Here is a 16,892-nt window from a genome sequence, read left to right as displayed (position 1 = left end):
CACTGAGTAGGCCACAGCTGGAGTATTGTGTACAGTTCTGGTCACCACATTATAGGAAGGATGTGGAAGCTTTGGAAAAGGTGCAGAGGAGATTTACAAGAATGTTGCTAAGGTTTGAAAGTTGCAGCTATGAGGAAAGATTGGATCGGCTAGGATTGTTTTCCTTAGAACAGAGGAGGCTGAGGGGTGACTTAATTCAGGTGCACAAAATTATGATGGGTCTAGATAGAATAGACAGGAAGGACCTGTTTCCCCTCGCGGAGAGGTTAATTACCAGGGGCACAGATTTAAGGTGATTGGTAGAAGGATTAGAGGGGACACAAGGAAAAACATTTTCATCCAGAGGGTGGTGGGTGTCTGGAATTCACTGCCAGGAACGGTGGTGGAGGCAGATACCCTCAATTCTTTCAAAAGGTACCTGGACCTGCACCTGAACTGCTGTAACCGGCAAGGCTACAGACCAGGTGCTGGAAAGTGGGATAAGATCGGGTGGCGAGTTTCTGGGCAATGGTAACTTCCAGGATGTTGATAGTGGGGGATTCAGCGATGGTAATGCCATTGAATGTCAAAGGGAGATGATTAGATTCTCTCTTGTTGGAGATGGTCATTGCCTGGCACTTGTGTGGCGCAAATGTTGCCTGGCACTTGTGTGGCGCAAATGTTACTTGCCACTTATCAGCCCAAGCCTGTATACTGTCCAGGTCTTGCTGCATTTCTACACGGACTGCTTCAGTATCGGAGGAGGCGCAAATGGTGCTGAACACTGTGCAATCCTCAGCGAACATCCCCACTTTTGACCTTATGATGGAGGGAAGGTAATTGATGAAGCAGCTGAAGATGGTTGGGCCGAGGACACTACCCTGAGGAACTCCTGCAGTGATGTCCTGGAACTGACAGCATTGGCCTCCAACAACCACAACCACTTTTCTTTGTGCTAGGTATGACTCCAACCAGCAGAGTGCTTTCACTCCAGTTTTGCTTGGGCTCCTTGATGTCATACTCGGTCAAATGCTCCCTTGATGTCAAGGGCAGTCACTCTCACCTCACCTCTTGAGTTCAGCTCTTTTGTCCATGTTTGGACCAAGGCTGTAATGATGTCAGGAGCTGAGTGGCCCTGGCAGAACCCAAACTGAGAGTCACTGAGCAGGTTATTGCTGAGCAAGTGCCGCTTGATAGCACTGTCGATGACACCTTCCATTACTTTACTGATGATTGCGAGTAGGCTGATGGGGCAGTAATTGGCCAAATTGGTTTTTGTGTACAGGACATACTGGGCAATTTTCCACATTGCCGGGTAAATGCCAGTGTTGTAGCTATACTGGAACAGCTTGGAAAGGGGTGTGGCAAGTTCTGGAGCATAGGTCTCCAGTACTATTGCCAGAATATTGTCAGGGCCCATAGCCTTTGCAGTATCCAGTACATTCAGTGGATTGGCTGAAGTCTGGATTCTGTGATGCTGGTGACCTCAGGAGGAGGCCGAGATGGATCATGCACTCGGCACTTCTGGCTGAAGATCGTTGCAAATGCTTCAGCCTTATCTTTCGCACTGATGTGCTGGGCTCCCCCATCATTGAGGATGGGAATATTTGTGGAGCCACCTCCTCTAGTTAGTTGTTTAATTGTCCACCACCATTCACAACTGGATCTGGCAGGACTGTAGATGTTAGATCTGATCGGTTGGTTGTGGGATCACTTAATTCTTTGCGAGTTTCAGAGAGGATTAATGTTTTGGCGGCTTAATGTTTCTGGAAGATTCATGTTTCAAGGTGGTTAATATTTCAGAGAGTTAATGTTTCAGGGGGTTAAAGTTTCAGGGGGTTATTGTTTCGGGGGGGTGAATGATTTGGGAGAGGTTAATGTTCCGGGAGGGTTAATGAGCTTGGAGGTGAATGTTTCGAGGGGGTCATGTTTTGGGCGGTTAATGTTTCGGGGGTTAATGATTCAGGGGTTAATGTTTTGGGGGGTTAATATTTCGAGGGGTTTAATGTTCTGGGGGTCAATGTTTTGGGGTTTAATGTTTTGGGAGGTGCAGGCTCGAGGGGCCGGACGGCCTACTCCTGCTCCTAGTTCTTATGATCTTAATCTTCTGGGGGTCAGTGTTTTGAGGGTTAATGTTTTGGGAGGTGAATGCTTCGGGGGTTAATGTCTTGGGGGGTTTAATGTTTTGATAGAGTTAATGTCTTGGGGGGTTAATGTTTCAGAGGGTTAAAGTTTCCAGGGGTTAATATTCCGGAGGGTTAAGGTTTTGGACAGTTAAAGTTTCAGAGGGGTTAATGTTTGAGGGGTTAATTTTTTGGGGACTTAATATTTCGGAGCTTAAAGTTTCGGAGATTAATGTTTCAGCAGGTTTAATGATTCGGGGGCTAATGTTTCCAGGGGGTTAATGTTTCAGGGGGTTAATGATTCTGGATGAGTTAATGTTTTGGAGAGGTTAATGTTTCGGGGAGCAGTGGGGGGGAGCGGTTAATGCTTTGGGGGGGTTAATGCTTTGGGGGGGTTAATGTTTCACTGTGGGTTAATGTTTCGCTGTGGGTTAATAATTCTGGAGGGTTAATGTTTTCGAGAAGGTTTAATGTTTCAGACCTGTGAGAACAGCCGAAGGTCTGAGAACACAGCAGGGATAAAACAGCGGCAGGGAGATACAGAGAGAGAGAGAGAGAGAACTGTGAGAGCAGCGGAAGAGGTTGGACAGGCTTTGGGGAGTCAGGAGGTGAGCAGAATTCCCAGCCTCTGACCTGTTCTTGTAGCCATGGTATTTATATGGCTACTCCAATTCAGTTTCTGGTCAATGGTAACCCCCAGGATGTTGATAGCAGAGGTGATGGCATTGAATGTCAAGGGGAATATGGTTAGATTCTCTCTTGTTGGAGTTTGTCATTGTCTGGCACTTGTGTGGCGTGAATGTTACTTTCCACTTATCAGCCCAAGCCTGAATGTTGACCAGGTCTTGTTGCATATGGACAGGGGCTGCTTCAATATCTGAGGAATTGCGAATGGTGCTGAACATTGTGCAATCATCAGCGAACATCCCCACTTCTGGCCTTATGATTGAAGGAAGGTCATTGATGAAGCAGCTGAAGATGGTTGGGCCTAAGACACTACCCTGAGGGACTCCTGCAGTGATGCACTGGGACTGAGATGACTGATCTCTAACAACCACAACCATCTTCCTTTGTGCGAGGTACAATTCCAAGCAGCAGAGAGTTTCCCCCTTCACCTAGCCCTGGGCGGGAACATCATCAGCCACGTGTTCTGTGGAGGGCGCAGGAGCATAGGAACACAGTGCATCTCAAATAAAGGACAGCTCATGCCCAGCAGTGAAAGGAGGAAAAGTCTTCCCAGGTGTGATGGTGAGTCACAGTCCTTATACACCTTCCAACGAGAGTAAATGGTTCACAGTCTCTATCGGTTTTAAGGGGAAGTGGTGGTGTAGCGGTAATGTCACTGAACTAGTAATCCAGCCACCCAGGCTAATGCCTTGTGGTATAGTTTCAAATCCCACCATGGCAGCTGGTGGGATTTACATTCAATTAATTAATAAATTCAATTAGTTCATAAAAATATGAAATTGAAAACTAGTCTCAGTAATGGTGCCGTGAAACTATCATCAATTGTCATAAAGACCCATCTGGTTCACTAATGTCCTTTAAGTCCTTTAAGATATAGTTAAGAGTTAACCATGGTGATATGGGACTGGAGTCACATATATTCCAGACCGGGTAAGGATGGCAGGGTTCCTTCCCTAAAGGACATCAGTGAACTAGTCGGGTTTTTAGAACAATCCAGCAGCTTCATTTGATGTTACGTTTGCTCCATTATTAGACCCGGCCGTCAGATTACTAGGTCCAGTAACATAACTAGTACAGTCTCAGGATAAGGGGTCGGCCATTTAGGACTGAGATGAGGAGGAATTTCTTCAATCACAATGTTGGAAATCTTGAATTCTGTACTCAAGAGGATTGTGGATACTCCACTGTTGAATATATTTAAGATAAAGATCAATAGATATTTGGACACTAGGAAATCAGGAGATATGGGGATAAAGCAGGAAAGATAGTTGATGTCGTGGGTCATATTGAATGGTGGAGCAGGCGCAAGGGCTGTATGAGCTACTCCTGCTCTTATTTCTTATAGATTGCAGCCCTTTTCAATGCACAGTAATGAATGTCAGAGTGAACATTGATCCTTAGGGACAGACCCCACACCCACTCCAGCCCCACCCTCCTGAACACTGCTCCTACCTGTGTGACGGAGTTGATTGGACAGCTCCAGGGTGAACAGGATGTTCATTAGTTTGGTGTGGTTGTATATTGTATCGCTGTAGGAGTTTTGCAGATTGTCTCCTTTGAAATGCCTAAAGTCTATCTTCCCTTTTTTGTGATTCATAGAGGAGACATTCACAATCCGTGCACTCTGAGAGCGTTTCACCAAATCTGAAAGTTATAAACAAGATTGTGACAGAACTGCATAGAATTACATAGAATGTACAGCATTGAAATAGACCTTTCGGACCATCATTCGAGGCTGCGTTCCACTGTACTTAATTTCATCCCATGAAGATATCCTTCTAATCCTTTCTCCCTCATGTACTTATCTAGCTTTTCCTTAAATGTACCTATGCTATTTGCCTCCCTGTGGTAGCAAGTTCCACATTCTCACCACTCACTGGATACAGAAGTTTCTCCTGAATTTCTTATTGGATTTATTAATGACAATATTACATTTATGGACCCTGGTTTTGGTCTCCCCACAAGTGTAACTATCTTTTCTATGTCTACCCTTACATCATTTTAAAGACCTCTATCCGGTCACCCCTCAGTCTTCTCTTTTCTACAGGAAGGAGTCCCAATCTTTCCTGATGAGTATAATCTCTCAGTTCTGGTATCATCTTTGTAAATTCAAAACCCTGTTCATAATAGGAGCAGGAGTAGGCCATTTGTCCCCTTGAGCCTGCTCCGCTATTTAATAAAATCATGACTGATCTTCTGCCTCAACTCTGCTTTCCCACCTGATCTGATTCCCTAAGAATCCAAAAATCTATCGACCTCAGTCTTGAACATGCTCATCGACTGAGCATTCACAGCCCTCCAAAAATTCAGAACCATTTGAGGGAAGACATTTCTCCTCATCTCAGTCCTAAATAGCCAACTCCTTACCCTGAGACTGTACTCCTGTGTTCTAGATTCCCCAGCCTCGGAACCTCTCAGCATCTACCCCGTCAAACACTCTCAGAATCTTACACGCATCAATGAGATTCCCCTGCATTACTCTAAACTCCAGAGAGTATAGGCCTATTCTAATCAAACCTTCCAATAGGACAACCCTCTCATCCCAGGCATCAAACTAAGGAACATTTATTCCACCTGCTCTAAGGCAAGTATATCTTTCCTTAAGTGCAGAGACCAAATCTGCACACAGTACTCTAGCTACTGTGTTTCTCCAAAGCCCTGCAGAATTGAAGCAACACTTCCTAACTCTTGTATTCCAATCCCCTGGTGTTTTTGTGTACAAGGGCACCCAAATTCATCTGAGCACCAACATTTAATAGGTCTTCGCTGTTTAAAAAATATTCTGTTTTTCTATTAGGACAAAGAACAGTACAGCACAGGAACAGGCCATTCGGCCCTCCAAGCCGATCATGATGCCTGTCTAAACTAAAACCTTCTGCACTTCCGGGGTCTGTATCCCTCTATTCCCATCCTATTCATGTATTTGTCAAGCTGCCTGTTAAACTTCGCTATCGTACCTACTTCCACTGCCTCCCCCGGCAGCAGGTTCCAGGCACTCACCACCCTCTGTGTAAAAAACTTGCCTCGCACATCCCCTCTAAACTTTGCCCCTTGCACCTTAAACCTATGTCCCCGAGTAACTGACTCTTCCACCCTGGGAAAAAGCTTCTGACTATCCACTCTGTCCATGCCACTCATAACTTTGTAAACCTCTCCACCTCCGTCGTTCCAGTGAAAACAATCCGAGTTTATCCAACCTCTCCTCACAGCTAATCCCCTCCAGACCAGGCAACATCCTGGTAAACCTCTTCTGTACCCTCTCTAAAGCCTCCACGTCCTTCTGGTAGTGTGGCGACCAGAATTGTACGCAATATTATAAGTGTGGCCGAACTAAGGTTCTGTACAGATGCAGCATGACTTGCCAATTTTTATACTCTGTGCCCCGACCGATGAAGGCAAGCATGCCGTATGCCTTCTTGACTACCTTATTCACCTGTGTTGCCACTTTCAGTGACCTGTGGACCTGTACGCCCAGATCTCTCTGCCTGTCAATACTCCTAAGGGTTCTGCCATTTACTGTATACTTCCCACCTGTATTAGACCTTCCAAAATGCATTACCTCACATTTGTCCAAATTAAACTCCATCTGCCATTTCTCCATCCAAGTCTCCAACCGATCTATATCCTGCTGTATCCTTTGACAATCCTCATCACTATCCGCAACTCCACCAACCTTTGTGTCGTCCGCAAACTTACTAATCAGACCAGCTACATTTTCCTCCAAATCATTTATATATACCACAAACAGCAAAGGTCCCAGCACTGATCCCTGCGGAACACCACTAGTCACATCCCTCCATTCAGAAAAGCATCCTTCCACTGCTACCCTCTGTCTTCTATGACCGAGCCAGTTCTGTATCCATCTTGCCAGCTCACCTCTGACCCCATGTGGCTTCACCTTTTGTACCAGTCTGCCATGAGGGACCTTGTCAAAGGCTTTACTGAAGTCCATGTAGACAACATCTACTGCCCTTCCTTCATCAATCATCTTCGTCACTTCCCCAAAAAACTCAATCAAGTTAGTGAGACACGACCTCCCCTTCACGAAACCATGCTGTCTCTCGCTAATAAGTTCATTTGTTTCCAAATGGGAGTAAATCCTGTCCCAAAGAATCCTCTCCAATAATTTCCCTACCACTGACGTAAGGCTCACCAGCCTGTAATTTCCTGGATTATCCTTGCTCCCCTTCTTAAACAAAGGAACAACACTGGCTATTCTCCAATCCTCTGGGACCTCACCTGTAGCCAATGAGGATACAAAGATTTCTGTCAAGGCCCCAGCAATTTCCTCCCTTGCCTCCCTCAGTATTCTAGGGTAGATCCCATCAGGCCCTGGGGACTTATCTATCTTAATGTTTTTCAAGACGCCCAACACCTCCTCCTTTTTGATAACGACATGACCCAGACTATCTCCACTCCCTTCCCTAGGCTCATCATCCTTCTCTTTGGTGAATACTGGTGGAAAGTACTCATTTAGTACCTCGCCCATTTCCTCTGGCTCCACGCATAGATTCCCTCCTCTGTCCTTGAGTGTGCCAACCCTTTCCCTGGTTACCCTCTTGCTCTTTATATACATATAAAAAGCCTTGGGATTCTCCTTAATCCTGTTTGCCAATGACTTTTCATGACCCCTTTTAGCCCTCCTGACTCCTTGCTTAAATTCCTTCCTACTTTCTTTATATTCCTCAAGAGCTTCGTCTGTCCCAGCCTTCTAGCCCTTACGAATGCTTCCTTTTCCTTTTTGACTGGGCTCACAATATCCCTTGTTATCCAAGGTTCCCGAAACTTTCCAAACTTATCCTTCTTCCTCACAGGAACATGCTGGTCCTGGATTCTAATCAACTGACATTTGAAAGACTCCCACGTGTCAGATGTTGATTTACCCTCAAACAGCCGCCCCCAATCTAAATTCTTCAGTTCCTGCCTAATATTGTTATAATTAGCCTTCCCCCAATTTAGCACCTTCACCCGAGGACTACTCTTATCCTTATCCACAAGTACCTTAAAACTAATGGAATTATGGTCACTGCTCCCGAAATGCTCCCCCACTGAAACTTCGACCACCCGGCCGGGCTCATTCCCCAATACCAGGTCCAGTATGGCCCCTTCCTAGTTGGCCTATCTACATATTGTTTCAAGAAGCCCTCCTGGATGCTCCTTACAAATTCTGCCCCATCCAAGCCCCTAGCATTAAGTGAGACCCAGTCAATATAGGGGAAGTTACAATCACCCACCACCACAACCCTGTTCCTTTTACATCTTTCCAAAATCTGTCTACATATCTGTTCCTCTATCTCCCGCTGGCTGTTGGGAGGCCTGTAGTAAAGCCCCAACATTGTGACTGCACCCTTCCTATTCCTGAGCTCCACCCATATTGCCTCGCTGCATGACCCCTCCGAGGTGTCCTCCCGCAGTACAGCTGTGATATTCTCCTTAACCAGTAATGCAACTCCCCCACCCCTTTTACATCTCCCTCTATTCCGCCTGAAGCATCTAAATCCCGGAAAGTTTAGCTACCAATCCTGTCCTTCCCTCAACCAAGTCTGTGTAATAGCAACAACATCATAGTTCCAAGTACTAATCCAAGCTCTAAGTACATCTGCCTTACCTGTTATACTTCTCGCATTGAAACAAATGCACTTCAGACCACCAGTCCCGCTGTGCTCAGCAACATCTCCCTGCCTGCTCTTCCTCTCACTCTTACTGGCCTTATTTACTAGTTCCCCCTCAGTTATTTCACTTGCTGACCTTCTGCTCTGGTTCCCACCCCCCGCCACACTAGTTTAAACCCTCCCGAGTGAAGCTAGCAAACCTCGCAGCCAGGATATTTGTGCCCCTCCAGTTTAGATGCAACCCGTCCTTCTTGTACAGGTCCCATCTGTCCCAGCAGAGATCCCAATGGTCCAGATATCTGAAACCCTCCCTCCTACACCAGCTGTTTAGCCACATGTTTAGCTGCACTATCTTCCTATTTCTAGCCTCACTGGCATGTGGCACAAGGAGTAATCCTGAGATTACAACCCTAGAGGTCCTGTCTTTTAACTTTCTACCTAACTCCCTGAACTCCCCCTGCAGGACCTCGTCACTCTTCCTACCTATGTCGTTGGTACCGATGTGTACCACAACCTCTGGCTGTTCACTCTCCCCCTTCAGAATGCCCTCTGTCCGTTCAGAGACATCCTTGACCCTGGCACCAGGGAGACAACATACCATCCTGGAGTCTCTTTCACGTCCACAGAAGCGCCTATCTGTGCCCCTGAATATAGAGTCCCCTATAACTATTGCTCTTCTGCGCTTTGTCCCTGCTGAACAACAGTGCCAGCTGTGGTGCCACTGCTCTGGCTGCTGCTGCTGTTTTCCCCTGATAGGCCATCCCCCCCAACAGTATCCAAAACGGTATACTTGTTAGAGAGGGGGATAGCCACAGGTGCTAATATTACCCCAACTTCATGAACCCTAATCTGTATAACAAGCTTTTCTCATTAACTGATGGTACATGGACTAGGGAACACAGAGTTAAGACTTTGGGCAAGCGATACATGGGGGTTGTGGGGAAGAACTTTTTCTTACACGAATGGTAATGACCTGGTACTCGCTTCCTGTGAGGGTGGAGGAAACAGAGATGATCAATGATTTGAAAAGGAAATTGGATGGGCACTGGAAGGAAATAAACATTCAGGGCTGTGGGGATAGAACAGGGGAATGGGACTGACTGGATTGTTCTGCGGAGACCTGGAACAAGAACATAAGAAATAGGAGCAGGAGTAGGCCATTCAGCCCCTCAAGCCTGTTCCGCTATTCAGTAAGAGCATGGCTAATCTGATCGTGGACTTAACTCCACTTTCCTGTCTGCCCCCCATAAGCCCTGACTCCCTTGTCGATCAGAAATCGAACTCAGCCTTGAATATATTCAATGATCCAGCCTCCACTGCTCTCTGGGGAAGAGAATTCCAAAGACTAACAATTCTCTGAGAAAAAATTCCTCTCATCTCCACCTTAAGTGGGAGAAAACTTATTTTGAAACTGTGCCCTGTAGATTCCCCCACAAGGGGAAACATCCTCTCAGCATCTACCCTGTTAAGCCCCCTTAGAATCTTATATGTTTCAGTAAGATCACCTCTCATTCTTCTAAACTACAATGACTATAGGCCCAACCTGATCAACCTTTCAACATAAGACAACCCCTTCATCCCAGAAATCAGCCCAGTGAACCTTTTCTGCACTTTTTTCCCCCCAAAATATCCATTTTTCTCAAAATTTGCAAAGCAATGCATTACAAAACAGTTCAAATCTGACATTTCAGAAATTACAATAGAGATCAGATTCCTTCAATACAGAACATGAGTTTCCTCACAACTCTTGCCATTCCATTTTATATGCAATATACATTTGCATTGCACAGCAAAAGCATTTTTGGTGCTTACAGCCCGAGGGATTTTACATGGGTTCCAGCCCCTCGGTATACTGTGGCAGGGGGAGCTTACACAATGGCCTTTCCCCATTGAGCCTTTGAGGCGGCTTTAGTGCGTCCCTCAGCACATAGTCCTGGACCTTGGAATGTGTCAGTCTGCAACACGTGGACAACTCTTTGCACTGGAAGACCAGTAAGTTTCAGGCAGACCAAAGAGCGTTTTCACCAAGTTGATGGTCCTCCAGCAGCAGTTGATGTTTATCTCAGTGTACGTCCCCTGTACCACGCTCTGGAAGTGGTTCAAGAGTTCACCTACCTAGGCTCAAATATCAAGTATCCTGCCTCTAGATACAGAAATCAACAAGCGCATGGGAAAGGCTTCCACTGCTATGTCCAGACTGGCCAAGAGAGTGTGGGAAAATGGCGCACTGACACGGAACACAAAAGTCCGAGTGTATCAAGCCTGTGTCCTCAGTACCTTGCTCTATGGCAGCGAGGCCTGGACAACGTATGTCAGCCAAGAGCGACGTCTCAATTCATTCCATCTTCGCTGCCTCCGAAGAATCCTTGGCATCAGGTGGCAGGACGGTATCTCCAACACAGAAGTCCTCGAGGCGGCCAACATCCCCAGCTTATACACACTACTGAATCAGCGGCGCTTGAGATGGCTTGGCCATGTCAGCCGCATGGAAGATGGCAGGATCCTCAAAGACACATTGTACAGCGAGCTTGCCACTGGTATCAGACCTACTGGCTGTCCATGTCTCTGCTTTAAAGACGTCTGCAAACGCGACATGAAATCCTGTGATATTGACCACAAGTCGTGGGAGTCAGTTGCCAGCGTTCGCCAGAGCTGGCGGGCAGCCATAAAGGCGGGGCTAAAGTGTGGCGAGTCGAAGAGACTTAGTAGTTGGCAGGAAAAAAGACAGAGGCGCAAGGGGAGAGCCAACTGTGTAACAGCCCCGACAATCACATTTCTCTGCAGCACCTGTGGAAGAGCTTGTCACTCGAGAATTGGCTTTTATAGCCACTCCAGGCGCTGCTCCACAAACCACTGACCACCTCCAGGCGCTTACCCATTGTCTCTCGAGATAAGGAGGCCCAAGAAGACGTCCCTGGGAACAATCCTTACAGCACTGAATCCTGTGTTATGGAGCAGCTTGGGATGAACCTCGACAAAAACCGCTGCATCTCTTTCCACACTGCTTTGCAAAGGAACATTCCAGAAGGAAGTGGATGACAGTGTCTTCTCCACCACAGTCACCTCGAGGGCAGGGTGCAGAGGCGGTGAGATTTTGGGCATGCAGGAAGGATCTGAGAGGGAGGGCCCTTCTCACCACCAGCCAAGCTATGTCTTGGTGCTTGTTTGAAAGTTCTGGTGATGAGGCATTCTGCCAAATGACTTTGGCAGTCTGCTCGGGGAACCATCCGACAGGATCTACCATCTCCTTTTGCCGCAGGGCCTTGAGAGCATTCCGTGCAGACCACTGCCTGATGGATTGGTGGTCAAAGGTGTTTTTCTGCACAAACATTTCCACGAAGGATAGGTGGTATGGCACAGTCCAACTGGATGGAGCATCCGCGGCAATGTGACCAGACCCATCCTTCGCAACACCAGGGACAGATAGAACCTCAGCACATAGTGACAATTGGTGTTTGTGTACTAGGGGTCTACGCACAGCTTGATACAGCCGCACACATAGGTCGCCATCAGGATGAGGGTGACATTGGGTACATTTTCCCCCCCTTTATCCAGAGGTTTGAACATCGTGTCCCTGCGGACATGATCCATTTTCGATCTCCAAATAAAGCGGAAGATGGCTTGGGTAACAGCCATGGCACAGGACTGGGGTATAGACCAGACCTGCGCCCTGTACAGCAACAACTTGAGCACCTCGACCTGATGACCAGCTTCTTACCCGCAATAGAGAGAGAACACTGCTCCCATGTGCTCAGTTTCTGTTTTACCATGGCTACTCGCTCCTTCCAGGTTTTGACGCATGCCCCGGCCCCTCTAAATCATATCCCCAGCACCTTCAGGTAGTCTAGTCTGATGGTGATGGGAACAAAGGATCGGTTAGCCCAGTTCCCAAACAACATGACCTCACTCTTGTCACGGTTTACTTTGACTCCCGAGGCCAGTTCGAACTGGTCACAGATGCTCAACAGCCTGTGAATGGACAGTGGATCCGAGCAGAAGACTGCGACGCCGTCCATGTATAGGGAGGCTTTTACCTGTGTGCCTCCAGTGGCTGGAATTGTCAGGATTAAATTCCGTCTGTCACATGTCAGCACATTCTGCTAGCCTATCGATGTCCGGCTGCAGTCGATTTGTATCATCCTCATTGTTTGCTACAACTCCAAATTTGGTATCTTTGACAAATTTTGAAATATTGCTCTATATTCCAATATGCAAGTAATTTAAATATATTTAAAAAGAAAAGCAGTGGTCCCAGCACTGATCCTTGGGGAATACCAGTGTCTACCATGCTCCAGACTGAAAAACAACCATTTACCACAACCTATATCGGTCTGCAACATCTTTATGTCCTCTTCACAGCATACTTTGTGTCATCTGCAAATTTAGCTACCATGCCATCACTCTTCTCATCTAAGTCATTGATATAAATTGCACAGACCCCTGCGGGACTCCACTCCACGTGTATTTTGTCTGTAAGCCAATTTTTTTATCCGAGCTGACACTAACCCTCCTATTCCATCAGCCTCAATTTTGTTAACCAGCCTTTCATGTGGTACTTTGTCAAAAGCTTTCTGAACAAAAACTTTCTTAATAGTTCTTAAAAGAGGTGGCTAATGAGGTAGTAGATGCATTGGTGTTAATTTTTCAAAATTCACTAGATTCTGGAAAGGTTTCATCAGACTGGAAAATAACAAATATAACCCCTCTATTCACGAAGGCGGGAGGCAGAAAACAGGTAACTATAGGCCAGTTAGCTTGACATCTGTCATGGGGAAGGTGTTAGAATCGGTCACTAAGGAGGCTATAGCTGGGCACTTAGAAAAACTCAAGGTAATCGGGATTAGTCAGCATGGTTTTGTGAAAGGGAAATCATGTTTAACCAGTTTATTGAAGTTCTTTGAAGGAGTGACATGCACTGTGGATAAAGGGGAACCCGTTGACGTATTGTACTTGGATTTCCAGAAGGCATTTGACAAGGTGCCACATAAAAGGTTATTGCACAAAGTAGGAGCTCAGGGTGTAGGGTTAACATATTAGCATGGATAGAAGATTGGCTGGCTGGCAGAAAACAGAGAGTATGTATAAATGGGGCCTTTTCTGATTGGCAGGATGTGACGAGTGGAGTCCCGCAGGGGTCTGTGCAATTTATATCAATGACTTAGATGAGAAGAGTGATGGCATGGTAGCTAAATTTGCAGATGACACAAAGTATGCTGTGAAGAGGACATAAAGATGTTGCAGACCGATATAGATAGGTTGTGTGAGTGGGAAAAAATTTGGCAGATGGAGTATAATGTGGGAAAATGTGAAGTTGTTCATTTTGGCAGGAAGAATAAAAAAGCAGAGTATTACTTAAACGGAGAATGACTGCAGAATTCCGAGGTGCAGAGGGATCTAGGTGTTCTAGTGCATGAGTCACAAAATGTTAGTCTGCAGGTACAGCAAGTAATAAAGAAGGCTAATGGAATGCTATCCTTTATTACCAGAGGCATTGAAAATAAAAGGATGTTATCCTTCAGTTATACAGGGCATTGGTGAGACCACATCTTGAATACTGTGTGCAGTTTTGGTCTCCTTATTTAAAGAAGGATGTGAATATGTTGGAGGCGGTTCAGAGGAGGTTTACTAGATTGATACCTGGAATGAGTGGGTTGTCTTATGAGGAAAGGTTGGGCAGACTGGGCTTGTTTTCACTGGAGATTAGAAGAGTGAGGGGAGACTTGATTGAAGTTTATAAGATCCTGAACGATCTTGACAAGGTGGATGTGGAAAGGATGTTTCCTCTTGTGGGTGAGTCCAGAACTAGGGGGCACGGTTTTAAAATTAGGGGTCGCCCTTTTAGGACAGAGATGAGGAGAAATATTTTCTCTCTGAGGGTTGTGCGGCTTTGGAACTCTCTGCCTCAGAAGGTGGTGGAGGCGGGGTCAGTGAATATTTTTACAAAGTGATTGATGACAACGCTACGCCATCAGAATGCGCCGCGGTGCGCACATGTGCACACGGTCTCAGGCCCTCTGCGCATGCGCTGCGGTCCGGAATGCCAGGACCAGTTTGCGCAGGCGCAGATGACGTCATCGCGTAACGTCATCTTCCTCGGGGAACACGCCAGGTTGGCCTCTGTGCATGCGCAAACTGGTCCTGGCAAGCCGGACCGCAGCGCATGCGCAGAGGGCCTGAGACCGTGTGCGCATGTGCGTCAATCCCGAAAGCTTCGGCGCGAGTTTTTGAAAATGGAAGGAGGAGAGGTTTCGTCGGGCATTTTATCTCAATTATTTAGTCATTTTGGACATTTGCTTCATTTTTATTAGACAGAGGAGATTGTTCCAAAGTAAGTTGCTCTGAAAATATTTACATTGTCTGGGGCACCGCATGTGCTCCAGTCCCTGTTGTTAAGTTGGTCTGAAAACATTTCAAGGGAGGGGAGGGGAGGGGAGGGGACGGGAGGTCGGGAGGGAGGGGGGAAGGGAGGTCGGGAGGGAGAGGGGAAGGGAGGTCGGGGGTGAGGGGGGAAGGGAGGTCGGGGGGGAGGGGGGAAGGGAGGTCGGGAGGGAGAGGGGAAGGGAGGTCGGGGGTGAGGGGGGAAGGGAGGTCGGGGGGGAGGGGGGGAAGGGAGGGAGGGGGAAAGGGAGGTCGGGGGGGGAGGGGGGGAGCAGCGGAGCGGAAGGGGAGTGCCTTTTTCTGTGCATGCGCCATAAACACAAGGACCGGCTGATGAGATGGAGCCAATTAATTTGCCCAACAATTGCCCGGAAGCACCTTCGGATGGAGGTGGCCATGCGCTGGACATCAGTCGCATGCCACAATCCACGAATCCTGAGCGTTTCACCCCCTGGCCTAATGATCTGATGGACCATACATACACCTGCCTGTTCAAAGCTCCACTTCCCCCACCTGCGGTACCCTCTCCTTGCTGTTCAGTTACACAGTCACCTGTTCCTGCACCCATCCAAGCAGTGCACGTGGACACACAGCCACATGTTTCCCCATCCGCCCTTGAAACAACCATGCAGAGCCTTGTGAGACTCCGCAATTGCCAGCTGCTGCCTGTCAAGCAGAGAAGGCGTCCAAAGGGGTCAAGCACTTGGGGAACATTCAGCAAGAAGAGACTGAGCACTAAAAGAAACAAGCATGCCGTGTCCAGTGGTAGCACAAATGTGAATGCTCTTGCTGCGTACACAACTGGTGAGGTGGGAGTGCAGCCACACCATTCTCCATCCTCAGTGTTGCTTTAAGGCAAAGGTAGATAAGAGCGAAAGAAATGGAAGGTGATGCTGATAGTAGTAGGCAGGATTAAATGGGAATGGATGGGAAGACGCACGAGTAGCATAACCACTAGCAGGGAACAGCTGGGCTAAATGGCCTGCTTTATGTTCATAGTCCAAAAGAAATGTGCTTCTTTTTCCAGCACCCTCACATCATTCATGTTTTCCCTGAGAGCAGCATTGAACCATCACGAGATAGGGGCAGTTACATCATCCTGCCTCCTACAGCTGAGGTGGGTACTAAGTGATTCATTGGCCTATACTGCAGAGCATAAAGCATGCGCAACAGTAATTTCATTGGAGGGAGAGAAGCTCTGACACTGATGTTCTTTCATTATTTCCTTTCATGTAAAATGTGCCCTTGAGAAAACAATCCTTGACACTTAAGGACGGCATTCCAGCAAAGGAGGCAGTGCAGGAGATGACGCAAGGATGTGCTGATTCCTGCATCTGAGGTGGGTAATAAGTGCTTCATTGGCGACGTTATCAATTGGTGCCTTCACTGCAGAACTTAAAAAGGTGTGCACAACAGTAATTTCAGTGGATGGAGGGAGGCAAGCTCTGACTCTGATCTGCTTTATTTCTTTTCATGTAAAACATGCCGTCGAGAAAACAATCCTCGAGACTTAAGGTCAGCATTCAAGCAACGAAGGCAACTGGATCATGCTGCGGAGCTCGTCACGATGTGGAAAGGAACATTGCATTTATGGATGAATTGGGAATGCACATTGGGATGCGTTTGGGGAACATTCACCAAGAATAGACTGAGCTCAGACTCTTGTGACTTTGCCTTCTTCACATGGACAATACAGTAGTGGAATAGAGAGCCAAGCGTTCATTCACCACAAGGCTCTCCAGGAACAATCTCTTTAGCTGTGCATAGCAGAGACTCGGCCTGTCTGTCTAACGGGAATGCTGGAAACACAACACTCATGTATCCATGCACAGCAGTTCCTCAGATGCTTAATGAACTTAATAAAACTTCTCAATAATTAACCCCAGAATTGTTGAGGTTTTGTTTTGCATGCTATTTCCCCGGCTTTGCAACTGCACTTCAGATATTCAACTGTGGTGGGGGGGTAGAGGGAGGGGTGGGTGAAGAGGGGGAGGGGTGGGGAGAGCGGGGAGGGGTGGGGAGAGGGAGCATGCAAAATGCAGGGACCAGACAGTTGCAATGCCTGAAGTACTGTGGAGAAGTAGAGAAAGCAACTGGGTAGGGGAGAAAGCAA

The 16,892-nt window shown here is 47.2% G+C and overlaps 1 protein-coding gene across 1 annotated transcript in view; it reads right to left on the bottom strand.

The window, feature by feature from the left end:
• The window catches only part of zgc:64106 (uncharacterized protein LOC393348 homolog), a 256,558-nt gene that overhangs the window by 29,565 nt on the left and 210,101 nt on the right, over nt 1-16,892 (bottom strand). Inside the window, exon 4 of the mRNA XM_068028631.1 lies at nt 4,242-4,433. Coding sequence (XP_067884732.1) covers nt 4,242-4,433 — 192 coding nt within the window. The remainder of the gene's footprint in view (nt 1-4,241; nt 4,434-16,892) is intronic.

The sequence above is a fragment of the Heterodontus francisci genome, chromosome 1, assembly GCF_036365525.1.
Source record: "Heterodontus francisci isolate sHetFra1 chromosome 1, sHetFra1.hap1, whole genome shotgun sequence".
NCBI classification, from domain to species: domain Eukaryota; kingdom Metazoa; phylum Chordata; class Chondrichthyes; order Heterodontiformes; family Heterodontidae; genus Heterodontus; species Heterodontus francisci.
This window is presented reverse-complemented; position numbering and strand designations above follow the sequence as displayed.